The sequence below is a fragment of the Heterodontus francisci genome, chromosome 5, assembly GCF_036365525.1.
Source record: "Heterodontus francisci isolate sHetFra1 chromosome 5, sHetFra1.hap1, whole genome shotgun sequence".
NCBI classification, from domain to species: domain Eukaryota; kingdom Metazoa; phylum Chordata; class Chondrichthyes; order Heterodontiformes; family Heterodontidae; genus Heterodontus; species Heterodontus francisci.
Window position 1 is genome coordinate 53523837 of NC_090375.1, and position 15013 is coordinate 53538849.

Below are 15013 nucleotides of genomic sequence, written 5' to 3' on the forward strand. Positions count from 1 at the left end.
GAATGGTGGTGGACAATTGAACAACTAACCGGAGGAGGAGGCTCCACAAATATCCCCATCCCTAATGATGGAGGACCCCAGAACATCAGTGCAAAATAAAAGGCTGAAACATTTGCAACCATCTTCAACCAGAAGTGCTGAGTGGATGATCCATCTCTCCCTCCTCCTGAGGACCCCAGCATCACAGATACCAGTCTTCAGTTAATTCGATTCACTCCATGTGATGTCAAGAAATAGCTGAAGGCACTGGATACAGCAAAGCCTATGGGCGCTGACAACATCCAAGCTATAATACTGAAGATGCGTGCTCCAGAACTAACCACGCCACTGGCCGAGCTGTTCCAGTAGAAGTACAGCACTGGCAACTACCCGGCAATATGGAAAATTGCCCAGGTAGTTCCTGTCCACAAAAAGCATGGCCAAAGCCAATCTGGTCAACTGCTGTCTGTTCAGTCTACCCTCAATCATCTGCAAAGTGATGGAAGGTGTCATCGAAGTGCTGTCAAATGGCATTTGCACAGCAATAACCTGCCATCAGTGCTCAGTTTGAGTTCCGCGAGTGCCATTCGGCTCCTGACCTTGGTCCAAACATGAGCAAAAGAATTGAATTTAAGAGGTGAGGTGAGAATGTCTGCCCTTGAATCAAGGCAGCATTTGACGGAGTGTGGTATCAAGGAGTCAGGCAACAACTGGCGTCAATGGGAATTGGGGAAAACTCTCCTGGCTGGAGTTGTAGCTAGTGCAAAGGAAGATGGTTGTGGTTGTTGGAGGTTAATCATCTCTGCTCCAGGACATCACTGCAGGAGTTCCTCAGGGTGGTGTTCTAGGCCCAACCATCTTCAGCTGCTTCATCAATGACCTTCCTTCCAGCACAAGGTCAGAAGTGGGGATTTTCGCTGATTGCACAGTGTTCAGTAACATTCGCAACTTGTCAGATGCTGAAGCAGTCCGTGTCGGCATGCAGCAATACTTGGACAGATAAATGCCAGTTAAGCCAAGGTGAGGTTAGCATAGATATAGATCCATGACACAATTTGAAGAATGCCCCCAAAAATTGATTAACTGCCTGCTTGTTTCATTTTGTGAAATACTGTTGAACAGAATGGCAGCTGTGTTGACCCATAAAACTGTAAAGTAATCCATTCTGCATAAAGTACTTCAGATGATATTTGAGAAGCACAGTCAAGCACTGTATAAATGCAAGTTTGTTGTTTCTTTAGTCTTTAAACCACTTTGTTGAATAATCCCATCCCCAGTTACCCTGAGAAGGTCGTAGGCAACCTTGAGCGACTGGTAGCAATTTGATACAGTTAAGTGGCTTGCAAGGCCAGTTCAGAGGACAATTAAGAGTCAGCTTGAGTAACATAGGTCAGACTGTGTAAAGACAATGGGTTTCTTACACTAATGTTCTTTAGGTCATCAGTTGGGTTTCTACAACTGTTTTTTTTACTGATACCAGTTTTTTGATTTTAAATTTAAAGCTACCACGGTGGAATTTGAACTTGCATTTGTCTGGATTACTAGTGTAGTAACGTAACTACTGCATTACTATATTGAACTATAGTGTTCTTCATTCAGCTGTGAGGATTCAGATTAAAATTTAAGAATCGATAATAAATTGGCTTAGGCATAGAAAACAATGGACACTTAATACAAGAGTAATGTCAATGACGTTCTTTGGTATTACCATCCCTGAATCCCCCACTATCAATATCCTGGGGAGTCACCATTGACCAGAAACTTAATTGGACCAGCCACATAAATGCTGTGGCTACAAGAGCAGGTCAGAGGCTGAGAATTCTGCAGCGAGTAACTCCTCTCCTGTCTCCCCATTGCTGTCCATCTACAAGGCACAAGTCAGGAGTGTGATAGAATACTCTCCACTTGCCTGGATGGGTTCAGCTCCAACAACATTCAAGAAGCTCGACACCATCCAGGACAAAGAAGCCCACTTGATTGGCCCTCCATCCACCACCTTCAATGTTCGCCCTCTCCATCACTGACCCACAATGACAACAGTATATGTGCCATATACAAGATGCACTGCAGCAATGCACCAAGGCTCCTCAGATAGCATTTCCAAACCCGCGACCTCTACCACCTAGAAGAACAAGGGCAGCATATACATGGGAACGCCACCACCTGCAAGTCCCCTTCCAAGCCACACAGCATCCTGACTTGGAACTATGTCACCAGTCCTTCACTGTTGCTGGGTCAAAATCCTGGAACTCCCTTCCTAACAGCACTGTGGATGTACCTACAATCCAAGAACTACAATGATTCAAGAAAGCAGCTTACCACCACCTCAAGGGAAATTAGGGATGGGCAATAAATGCTGGCCTAGCCAGTGATGCCCGCATCCGTCGAATGAATAAAAAAAAAAGCGAGAAAAATACTCTGGAGTCCCCAGTACTGTGTTGGAACCACTGCTGTTTCTAGACTTGAATTCAGAAGCTCCAGGCAAATTCACTAGCAATATCACTAACAGGGACAGTAGAATTTAATGCAGACAAATGTAAACTACTTTCTGTAGAAAGGCAAGCTGTCTAATGTATTCAGTGAGTGGCGTTAAAAAAGCTAAACGTGAAATTGGTAGAGACTTGAGAGTCTTCATAGGTGCAATGTTCAAGATGGTCAACCAGTGCAGAGCAGCATTTAAAGCCAATAAAATGTTTAGCAAAACAGGAAAAAAAAAAAAGCATACAATTCAGGAGAAGTGTTCTGTTTATCTGTATTTGGGGAACTTGAGATTAATTAATTACCTCATAGTAAAGGCACCCCTAGGTAGCAGTGATCACATGATTGAATTTCGCATTCCATTTGAGGGCAAGAAGAATGGATCTAAGACTAGTGTTTTAAACTTAAATAAGGGTAATTATAAGGGTTTGAAGACAGCTGGCTAAAGTGAACTAGGGAATTAGGTTAAAAGATAGGTCAGTAGAGATGTAGTGGCAGACATTTTAAGGAGATATTTTATAACACTCAGCAAAGATGCATTCCAATGAGAAAGAAAGACTCTAGGGGAAGGATGCACCATCCGTGGCTAACTAAGGAACTTGAGGATAATATCAAATTGAAAGAAAAAATGTACAATCAAAGAGGCAGGTCAGAAGATTGGACAGAATATTAAAAAAAGCAAAGAATGACTAAAAGAATAATGAGAAATTAGACTAAGAGAAAGCTATCTAAACATATAAAAACGGATAGTAAGATTTTCAGCAGGAATTTTAAAAGGAAAAGGGTAAATATTGGTCCTGTAGAGTGAGAGCCTGGGGAGTTAATGGCAATAAGGAAATGGCATAGGAATTAAACAGATTTTTTGCACCTGTCTTCACTATCGAGGGTACAAATAACATCCTAGAAATAATTATGAATCAAGAGTTGAAAGGGAGGGAGGAACTTAAAATAATTGCCATCACCGGGGAAAGATACTGAGAAAATTTTTGGAACTAAAAGCTGACAGGCCCCCAGGTCCTGATTGACTTCACCCTAGGGTCTTGAGGGAAGTGGCTGCTGAGATGGTGGATGCATTGGCTTTAATTTTCCAAAATTTCCTAGATTCTGGAAAGATCCTACCAGATTGGAAAATAGCAAATGTTACTCCACTATTCAAGAAAGGAGGGAGACGGAAAGCAGGAAACTACAGGCCAGTCAGTTTATCATCTATCATAGAGAAAATGCTGGAATCTATTATTAAGGAGGTTATAGCAGATCATTTTCGAAAATCTCCATGCTATCAGGCAGATTGAACATGGTTTTGTGAAAGGGAAATCGTGTTTGACTAATTTATTAGAGTTCTTTGAGGAAGTAACAAGCAACATGGATAAGGAGGAACTTGTGGCTGTGGTGTACTTGGACTTTCAGAAGATATTTGACAGGGTGCCATATCAAAGGTTACAAAACAAAATAAGAGCCCAGTGGTATAGGGGTTAATATATTAGCATGAATAAAGGATTGGTTAGCTAATAGGAAACAGAGTAGGCCTAAATGTGTCATTTTCAGGTTGGCAAGCTGTAACTAGCAGAGTACCATGGGGATCAGTGCTGGGACCTCTGATTTACAATCTGTATCAATGAAGGGACAATGTATGGTTGCTAAATTTGCTGATGACCCAAAGATTGGTAGGAGAGTAAGTTGTGAAGAGGACGTAAGGAGTCTGCAAAGGGGTATAGATGGGTTAAGTGAGTGGGCAAAGATTTGGCAGATGGAGTACAATTTGGGAAAGTGTGAACTTGTCCATTTTGGCTGGAAGAATGGAAAAGCAACATATTATTTAAATGGAGAGAAATTGCAGAACTCTGAAGTGATATAGAGCTATACAAGATAGTAAGATGTACAGAAAAAGTTAATCTAGACTACTATCTTAAAATAAGCTGGGGGAGTATGAAGATGGGACACTGGTTCAAACTATTAAAAAGTAATTTTAGGATTAATGCCTTCACAGAGTCATCGACATTTGGAATGGTTTTCTGGTCAAAAGTACTGGAGTATATATGTATAATGAGGATAGACTCTGGTTTGGCAGCGATTCCCTCTGTGACAACCAGGCAACACTATAGATTGCTCAATGTGAACAAAGTTTGAGAGGGCTGTCTGTGCCTGTGCAGCAGCACTCCAGGGTTAACCTTCAGAAAAGGGAGAAATAACAAAAGTTTAAGTTTTGCCTCCTGTGAGGTGTTTTCCAGTCTGAGTCCCTTGAATGTACAGATTGAAATTTGCACTGCAGACGAAAAAAAGTCAACAACTGTTTTTCTTTTGTATTTTGTGGCAAGAAAACAATTACCTATGCATTCCCCTCCATCAACTTGCCTTTATATAGCACCTTTAACATGGTAAAACATCCCAAGGAACTTGACAGGAGAGGTAGCAAACAAAATTTGACAGAGCTACATAATATATTAGGACAGATGACTAAAAGCTTGCTCTAAGAGGCAAGTTTTGAAGTGTCTTGAAGGAGCAGTGAGAGGCTTAGGGAACAAATTCTAGACCCGAGGATCCAGGCAATTGAAAGCATGGCTGCCAATTAAAATTAGGGATGCGCACGAGGCCAGATTATAGGAGCGCTGAAAATTGTAGGGCTGGAGAAGACTACAGCTGGGAAGAAACGTAATATAAGAAACAGGAGCTGGAGTAGCCCATTCAGCCCCTTGAGCCTGCTTAGTCATTCAGCTAGATCCCACACTATCACCATATCTCTCTGCATAGGACAATCCTGCCATCCCAAAGATCAGTCTGGTGAACCTTCGTTGCACTCCCTCTGTGGCAAGTATATCCTTCCTTAGGTAAGAAGACCAAAACTGTCCACAGTACTCCAGATGTGGTCTCACCAAGGCTCTATGCAATTGCAGCAAGACTTCTTTACTCCTGTACTCAAATCCCCTTGCTAATAGCTAACATACCATTTGCCTTCCTAATTACTTGGTCAAAATCCTGGAACTCCCTATTTAGCAGCATTGTGGGAGCACTTTACACGGACTGCAGCAGTTCAAGAGGAGGGCCTACCACCACCTTTTTAAGGGCGTCCAAGGATGGGCAGTAAATGCTGCATTTGCCTGTGACATTGACATCCCAAGATTTTGACTGCCCATATCTTTAGTGTGTTTCTTGGAGTAGTGAATGTGTGCAGGGTAATCGGGGAGATTCACTGACCACCTACCAGTATTTCCAGGGAGTGTTTTGATATTTGTGGGAGTTTGCCCTATCCAGAGAAGTTTGTAAAAACCACCAGTTAAAATATAAACTTGGCTGTGCTTTTTGTTAAGGGTGTTCTGTGTTTTTTTTCCCAGGTAGTGGAGCCACAGCTGTGGTTCAGGCTGCTTACTGTATTCCGAAGAAGGAGAGAGTTGCAATCAAACGCATCAATCTGGAAAAATGTCAGACCAGCATGGACGAACTCCTGGTAATGCATTGGCTGATTGGGTTGGACTGTTTGGAGCATTTGTTAATGTAGCTGGTAAAGGCTGTATTAATGAAAAAAACAGCAAAAGACTACTGAATGTGTAAAATGAAGACAGAAAATGCTGGAAATATAACGCAGCTTTGTCAGTATCTGGAGAGAAAGGGTAAACAAAACTTTCCCTTAGAATCACTAGGAAAACAGCCAGCTGACTTTTCAATGTTTAGCATTTCCAGAATTTTCTGCTTTTATTTGAGGTTTCCAGGATTTGCAAAAGACAACAAACTGAACAGCAGATATCAAGTTATGTAAATAATGAAGATATAGAGATTTATTTAAACGTTGTTTTCCCATTTAAGAGACACCCAGATTGAGAAAATGGGAATTCCAGAGAAAAGTCACTGCAGACTTGAACAAGCCCGGACGGTTTGTACTGAAGTGAATTGTCTATTCACGTCTGCATGTGCAACACCGGAAAACTGTTTCTGTTATTACAATTATAAAGATTACAAAATATTTCATGTAAAAACTTTCAAAATTCTGTATGTACTATGTGGCTTGAAAATTCAGGCAGAACTTTTTTTTAAAATGTGTGTTCTTGACAGATAAGAGGTACCAGAGATAATGTGGCAGGAGGACTAATGCTATCTTAATCCATTTCTTGTTATGTGACTGAGTACGTGTGTGAGCGCGCATGTTGCTCAGCAAATTTTGGGGTGTGTCTGTTCACTGTGTCCAGGGCTAATCCACTTTAGGTGTGATCACACTTTTGAAGGATGTTCCCAATTCGATATGATGTTGCCAAGATGTTGGTCTTCATGATTAAAAAAAAAACCACATAATCGATCCGTCAGCATCTGTAAAAAGACCAGCTAAAGATTGATAAAAAAGCAAAATGCTGCAGGTGCTGGAAGTTTGAAATAAAACCTGGAAATACTCGGGTCAGGCAGCAATTGTTGAGAGAGAAAGAGTTGAGGTTTCTGGTCAATGACTTTCCGTTAGGATCACACTTGTGGACTGAGTTCTAAGCTTCTAGTCTCCTGTTGTTTTTAATTATTTGTTTATTTGGGGACAAAGGTTACGGTCTGAAATTGTTGAACTCGATGTTGAGGCTGGAAAGTGTGTAATTGCAACATGAGGTGCTGTTCCTTGAACTTTAACGTTTTGCTTCATTAGAGCAACGTAGAAGGCCAAGGACAGGGTGATCAGAGTGTGAGTGGGGCAGAGAATTTAAATGATTTTCAATCACGCTTCCAGCTAAAGATTGTTGCACTGAAGGCATTAGTGTCTCCTTGTTTTTCTATTTTCCAATGCTGATGGTCCTGCTGCAGATTTCCAGCATTTTATTCATATTTCCAATATTTACAGCTCTCTTCTCATTTTGCAGTTTGGTTTGTTGCAAAGTAACTGGAATTGATTGGACATATCATCAGAATTCATTCTAAAAAGGCTTTCTATTTCCTGACTGCATTTTTTAAATTTAACTGCTCTGTTGGTAGTGCTCCCATCTCAAAGTCAACTGAGACTTGTCAAAATCATGAATCTAGACAGAGTAGATTTGGAGAAACTGTTCCCATTGGCGGAAGGGTCAAGAATCAGAGGACACTGACTTTAAGGTGATTTGGTTAAAGAACCAGAGGCGACGTAAGGAAAAGCTTCTTTTTATGCAACGAGTGGTTAAGATCTGGAATGCACTGCCTGAGTGTGGTGGAGGCCGATTCAATGGTGGCTTTCAAAAGGGAATTGAATAATTATCTTAAGAGAAAATTTGCAGGACTATTGGGGAAAAGACATGGGAGTGGGACTAGTTGAACATAGGAAAATAGGAACAGGAGTACGCTGTTCAGCCCTTCCAGCCTGCTCTGCCATTCGATAAGATCATGGCTGGTCTGATTATGGTCTCAACTCCACTTTCCTGCCTGCCTTCCCCACCCCCCCCACCCCATAATCCTTGAGTTCTTTGTCTATCAAAAATCTATCTAACTCCCTCTTGATTAAATTTAATACCCACCTTCCATTGTTGCCTGGGAAAGAGAATTCCACAGACTAACATCACTCAGAAAAGAATTCTCCTCATCTCCGTATTAAAAGGGAGATCTCTTATTTTTAAACTATGTCCCCTAGTTCTAGTCTACCCCACAAGAGGAAACATCAAGTTCCCTCAGCGACCAGATCACCTATCATTCTTCTGAACTCCAATAGGTAAAGGCCTAACACCCTGTTCAACCTTTCTTCTTAAGTTACGTCCTTTGTCACAGGAATGAGTGGAGTGAATCTTCTCTGAGCTGCCTCTAATGCAATTGTATCCTTTTTCAAATAAGGAGACCAAAACTGTACACATACACCAGATGTGGTGTTCCACTATTTAAGAAGGGTTGTAGAGATAAACCGGGGAAATACAGACCAGTGCGTCTCATGTCAGTGGTAGGGAAACTATTGGAGAAAATTCTGAAGGAGAGAATCTATCTCCACTTGGAGAAGCAATATTTGATTAGGAATAGTCAGCATGGCTTTGTCAGAGGGAGGTCATGCCTAACAAATTTGATTGAATTTTTTGAGCATGTGACCAGGTGTGTAGATGAGGGTAGTGCAGTTGATGTAGTTTACATAGATTTCAGCAAAGCCTTTGACAAGGTCCCACATGGGAGACTTATCAAGAAAGCAAATGTACATGGGATACAGGGTAACTTGATAAGGTGGATTCAAAATTGACTAAGCTGTAGGAGACAGAGCATGATGACAAACAACTGTTTTAGTAACTGGAAGCCAGTGTCCAGTGGCGTACCACAGGGATCTGTGCTGGGTCCCCTATTGTTTGTCATTTATATAAATGACATAGATGACTATGTGGGGGGTAGGATCAGTAAGTTCGCAGATGACACAAAGATTGGCCGAGTGGTTAACAGTGAGGTGGAGTGTCTTTGGTTAGAGGAAGATATAGATGGGATGGTCAAATGGGCAGAAAAGTGACAGATGGAATTTAACCCTGAAAAGCGTGAGGTGATGCACTTTGGAAGGAGTAATGTGACATGGAAGTATTCAATGAATGGCCTGACACTGGGAAGTTCCGAGGAACAAAGGGACCTTGGCGTGTTTGTCCATAGATTCCTGAAGGCAGAAGGGCAGGTTAATAGGGTGGTGAAAAAGGCATATGGGACACTTCCCTTTATCAATCGAGGCATAGATTAGAAAAGCAGGCAAGTCATGTTAGAATTGTACAGAACTTTGGTAAGGCCACAGCGGAGTACTGTGTGCAATTCTGGTCACCACATTATAGGAAGGATGTGTTTGCACTGGAGGGGGTGCAGAGGTGATTCACCAGGATGTTGCCTGGGATGGAACATTTAAGCTATGAAGAGAGGTTGGATAGGCTTGGGTTGTTTTCGCTGGAGCAGAGAAGACTGAGGGGTGACCTGATCGAGGTGCACAAGATTATGAGGGCCATGGACAGGGTGGATAGGGAGCATATTTTCCCCTTAGCTGAAGGGTCAGTTATGAGGGGACACAAGTTTAAGGTGAGGGGCGAGAGGTTTAAGGGGGATTTGAGGAAGAACTTTTTTACCCAGAGGTGGTGACGGTCTGGAATGCACTGCCTGAGAGGATGGTAGAGGCGGGTTGCCTCACATCCTTTAAAAAGTACCTGGATGAGCACTTGGCACGTCATAACATTTCAAGTCTACGGGCCAAGTGCTGGCAAATGGGATTAGGTGGACAGGTCCGGTGTCTTTAATGTATTGGTGCAGACTTGATGGGCCGAAGGGCCTCTTCTGCACTGTATTAATCATGTGATTCTGTGGTCTCACCAAAGCCCTGTACAGCTGCAGTAAATCTTCTCTACTTTTATATTCCATTCCCCTTGCAATACATGCCAACATTCAATTTGTCTTCCGAATCACTTGCTGTACCTGAGTACTAACATTTTGTGATTCATGTACCAGGGCACCCAGATCCCTCTGTGCCACCCTGTTCTGCAATCTCTCTCCATTGAGAGTTCAAGTTCTATGTCTGGACTTGAACACATAATTTAGGTTGAATCTTTAATGCAGTCTTGAAGGAGTGCTATGTTGTCCTTTGGATGAGACAATAAACTAAGGTCTCCCCTCTCTGCTCACATGGAAAAAAGTTCCATGAGATCGTTTATTACCAAGAATAGCAGCGAGCTCACCCAATTCCATAACTAAAATCTATTCTTGACCAACACCACTAAAGTAGATTAACTGGTCACTCATTTCACTACTATTTGTGGGACTTTTCTGTGTACAAATTGGCTACCATGCTTGTCTACGAAACAATAGTGACTACACTTGGAAAAGTAATTCATTGGATGTGAGACAATTTAGTTCATAGCTATTAAATACATGCAAGTTCTTCCTTCTTTCTTCTGAAGGTGCTGACTGGAATCTGGTTCTGCAGGTGGCAGTCGCACTGCAGCACTGCATTCAAATAACCATCTAATTTTCCTCTATCTTATACTAATTTTTTCATTCCTTCTATGAGAGAAACTCAAATGGGTCAAGGAAGATCAAATGATTTGAAGGTGACAAGCTAGTTGTAGTGTGCAATACAGAACATCAAAATGCAAAATCCTTCCTGCAGTGTATTATTGAAATGTTTTCTGCAAGCAGAGTAAATTAGGGTTCCAGACCAGGATTTGTGTTGCGTTTATACCACTGTACTTTTATATTTTATATAAAACTTTATATTTGTCTTTCTCAGCCCTTTGCTTGCTCTATCACCGTGTTTTGTGCTCTCTCTGCTTTGTACCTTGTTGTGCTCTCTTGGCCACATGTGCACTCCTTTCCCACACACATTTTCTGTTTCACTCCCATTCTCTAATTTTCTTTCTCCTCCCCCTGTGTATGTTTTGTGTGTCATTCCCCCTCTCACTCTTTGCTATGTGGCTCTGTCTTCCCCTCCTTTTCTGTCTGTTTTTTATCTCAGCACTTCTTAATTGGTCTCGCATTTTCTCTCTGTCTCTTTCTCTCATTGTATTTCTTACTCTCATCATTCATCTGATGATAAACCAAGCAATTCCTTTTTGGAGGATGTAGGCTTAGAAGAAAAGTACTGTGGCACTGAAAATCATTGCAGTACGTGCAAGATTGGGGCACTGTAAGGTAGTCTTATCCATTACTTTAATGATATTTGAGCCAGTGAGGTATGAGCAAATTTGCGCTGACTATAATCCACCATTATCTGAACTCTGAAGATGATGTTAACCTTGTAATCACTCCCAGATAGATCATTGGAAGGACAAAATCTGTTCTTGTGGGTTAAGCATGCTGTCTGTCTATATTTATGATCTGTATTTGAATTTATTCCATAACGATAGAATTCAGTGCAGATCATAGTGGTATGATTATCAATCCAGTTCCTATTGGGCATCTGTCCATACCATAGAACTCTCTATTAATTTATTGGTGTCACTTTAAGCATCTGGTGTTGCAAATGGAACCACTACATGGGTGATCTGCTGAAGTTTGGGCTATGGTACAACTCATAGGAAATGTCCTCTGTTAGATGAGAGTGTTTACTCTGAAATTAGCAAATAAACTGCTTGAAACCTACCCTTTTCATCAAGTTTTTAGTCATCTGTCCTAACATTTCCTTACGTGGCTCAATGTCTAATTTTTTGGGTAACACTGCTGAGAAGCTCCATGGGACGTTTTACTACTTTAAACGCACTATACAAATGCAAGTTGTTGTTTGAAAATGCATTAAGAAAAATTTGACAGTAAACAGGCAATGGCTAGTATTTAAGGAAGTGTTGCACTGTTTTCAACAAATATGTATTCCTCCAAGACATACAAACCAATAGGAAAGGTGAATTAACCATGACTAACAAAAGAAGTTAAAGATTGCATTAGGTCAAAGGAAGTGGCTTATAAGGTCACCAGAAAAAGTGGTGAACCTGGAGTTTGGGAGCAATTAAGAATCCAAAAAAAGGAGGACCAAGGAACTGATAAAGAAAGGAAAAGGGAATATGAATGCAAGCTAGCTAGAAACATAAAAGCGGACTGTAAAAGCTTCTTTAGGTATGTGAAAAGGAAAAGATACCAAGGACAATTGTGGGCCCATTACAGGTGGAGAATGGGGAAATGGCGGACAGACTAAACAATTACTTTGTGTCTGTCTTCACGGAGGAAGACAAAGAATTTCATACTAGGGAACCAAGGCACTTGTAAAAATGAGGAACTGAAAGAAATTAGTATCAATAAAGAGGTAGTACTGGAAAATTAATTGGATTGAAAGTTGATAAATCCCCTGGACCAAATGAGCTACATCCTGGAGTATTGAAGGAGGTAGCTATGGAGATAGTGGATATATTGGTGGTTATATTTCAAAATTCTGGAGATTCTGGAAGGGTTCCTGCAGACTGGAATGTAGCAAATGTGACCCCACTATTTAAGAAGGGAGTGAGGGAGGAAACTGAGAACTATAGACATGTTAGTTTGATGTCAGTGGTACGGAAAATTATTATTATAAAGGATGAGATAACTGGTCACTTGGAAAATATGATTGGACAGAGTCAACATGGATTTATGAAAGGAAAATCATGTTTGACAAACATGAGTTTTTTGAGGATGTTACTTGTAGCATAGATAAAGAGCCAGTGGATGTCATGTATTTGGATTTTCAGAAGGCTTTTGATAAGGTCTTGCACAGGTGGTTAGTGAACAAAATTAGAGCCCATGGGATTGGGGGTAATATACTGCTATGGATTGAGAATTGGTTAACACAAAGCAGAGAGTAGGTGTAACGGGTCATTCGCAGGATACCAGGCTGTTACCAGTGGGGTACTGCAAGGATTAGTGCTGGGGCCACAGCTGTTCATAATCTATATAAATGATTTGGATGTGGGGACCAAATGTAATATTTCCAAATTTGCTGATGGCACAAAACTTGGGAATGTGTGTTGTGAGTAGGATGTAAAGAGGCTTCAAGGGGATTTGGACAGGCTGTGAGTGGGAAAGAACATGGCAGATGGAATATAATGTGAATAAGTCAAGTTTATGCACTTTGGTAGAAAAAATAGAAAGACCAAGTATTTCTTAAATGGTGAGAGGTTGGGAAGTGATGTCCAAAGGGACCTGGATGTCCTTGTTCACGAGACACTCAAAGCTAATATGTAGGTGCAGCAAGCAATTGGGAAGGCAAATAATATGTTGGCCTTCATTGCAAGGGAATTTCAGTACAGGAGTAAAGATATCTTGCTGCAATTGTATAGAACCTTGGTGAGACTGCAACTGGAGTATTGTGTACAGTTTTGGTCTCCTTATCTAAAGAAGGATATACTTTCCATAGAGGGAGTGCAATGGAGGTTCACCAGACTAAGTCCTGGGAGGTGGGATTGTCTTATAAGGAGAGATTGCAGAAACGACCTGTATTCTCTAGAGTTTCAAAGAATGAGAGGTGATCTCATTGAAATTTAGAATATTCTTACAGGGCATGACAGGTGTCAGGAAAAACCCTATATGTCAAATGGGACATAATAATTTCATTGGTTAGAAACTTAGCTTAGACTTTTAATGGAAAAAAAAAAGCCCTACAAGTAACTTTTTGGAAAAAGAAACTAGCAGCCAAGATGGCCACTGCCATCTACGTCTGAAATACTAGGAGATTGGACTGGAGACAAAGTCGAACAAGAAGCCCAGCCAGGTCAATGTCCTGTCTAAGCGATTGAATTACCTAGAATGGCTTCATTAGCTCAGTAGTCATGGCCATCCCCACCCATTGACTTTGAAAGAGACAGCTTCCTCCAACTGTGAATGGACACCCTGGGGCATGTAGAACCTTGAATTTCATTGGAAGATTCCAGAAAAATCTCATTAGAAACAAAGGAGATTGAGAAGAACCATGTGACTGCCTGGTCATCTCTGAAGAAACAAGTTGCACAGCAAAGAGACGAGCAGTAACTGAGTGTGCAGCAACAGAAGGCTGCTGCTCCTCTCTCCCTCCCTCTGTCGCTCTCAGGAATACAGCTTCAGCTCAGGACTACTGGATCGTCCACTTTACAAACAAGATCCTACAAACAATAGTGTCTCAATGACCAGATAGTCTGCCTTTGTGACATTGATTAAAGGGATACATATTGGCCAGGACATCAGGGAAAACTCCCCTACTCTTCTAAGTAGTGCTGTGGGATCCTTTACATCCACCGAAGAGGACAAATGGGCCTCAACTTAATGTCCCTTCTGAAAGAGGGCACCTTTGACAATGTAGTACTCCCTCAATAAAGCATTGGAATGTCAGCTTTTTTGATTTTTGTGCTCAAGTCCTGGAGTGGGACTTAAATTCACGAACGTTTGACTCGAGTTGAGAGTGCTACCAGCTGAGCCACTACGGATGCAGAAGTGCTGCATTCTACAATCCAAAGTCTTTAAAAAATCTGTTAGATGGAGGAATAAGATATTACATTACAAAATGGCGCAAACCATTGCAGCTGTACAAAAATTACAGTAATCAGGTTTTCTGGATGGTTCATTGCGTATGAGGTTTGATCTTTGCTCTTTCAGTTAAGCAATAATCAACTAGTTAGGCATTAAAGAACCACAATTGCCCTCTGTGTTCTCTGGGGTTCTCTGGATTGGGGGCAGAGTGTGGGGGGGTTGGTGGTTGTCCGAGAAAATCAGCCAGAGCTCATGTTATCCATTGATATGGGTTGAGAGAGTCAAGTGTGCATGGATATACCAGCACTATATCTTAATATTATGGTCGGGTGGGGAGGGGGGGGGTCACAGTCGTTCCTCTTGCCCATCCTGTTATTTGACCGCAACAGTGTTTATTCCTTTTGTCAAAAAAAAAGTGGTTGTGCTTACCACCCCAGTGAGTGTTTTACCTTTTACCTTTAATATGATTGTGACAGAACTAATCGCACAGGTTTTCTTGACTTTAAACAAGAAAGGTAAGTTTATTATATGCAATAAGCTAAACCTGATCTAAAATAATAAAAAAAATACAAAATACGCAACATATTCACTCATACATTCAGATGAGGATCACACACGCACCAATTGATCACAAAGTGGAAAGTGAGTTTTTTGTTTGGATTAAAGTCCAGAATAAATGAAGTTAAATATGCAGTCTGAAGTTGGTTGATACTGTAGTCTTCTGGCT

General features: G+C 41.2%; 1 protein-coding gene across 1 annotated transcript in view; it reads left to right on the forward strand.

The window, feature by feature from the left end:
* oxsr1b (oxidative stress responsive kinase 1b) overlaps nucleotides 1-15013 on the forward strand; it is a 279002-nt gene that overhangs the window by 72130 nt on the left and 191859 nt on the right. The window contains exon 2 of the mRNA XM_068031431.1: nucleotides 5787-5899. Coding sequence (XP_067887532.1) covers nucleotides 5787-5899 — 113 coding nt within the window. The remainder of the gene's footprint in view (nucleotides 1-5786; nucleotides 5900-15013) is intronic.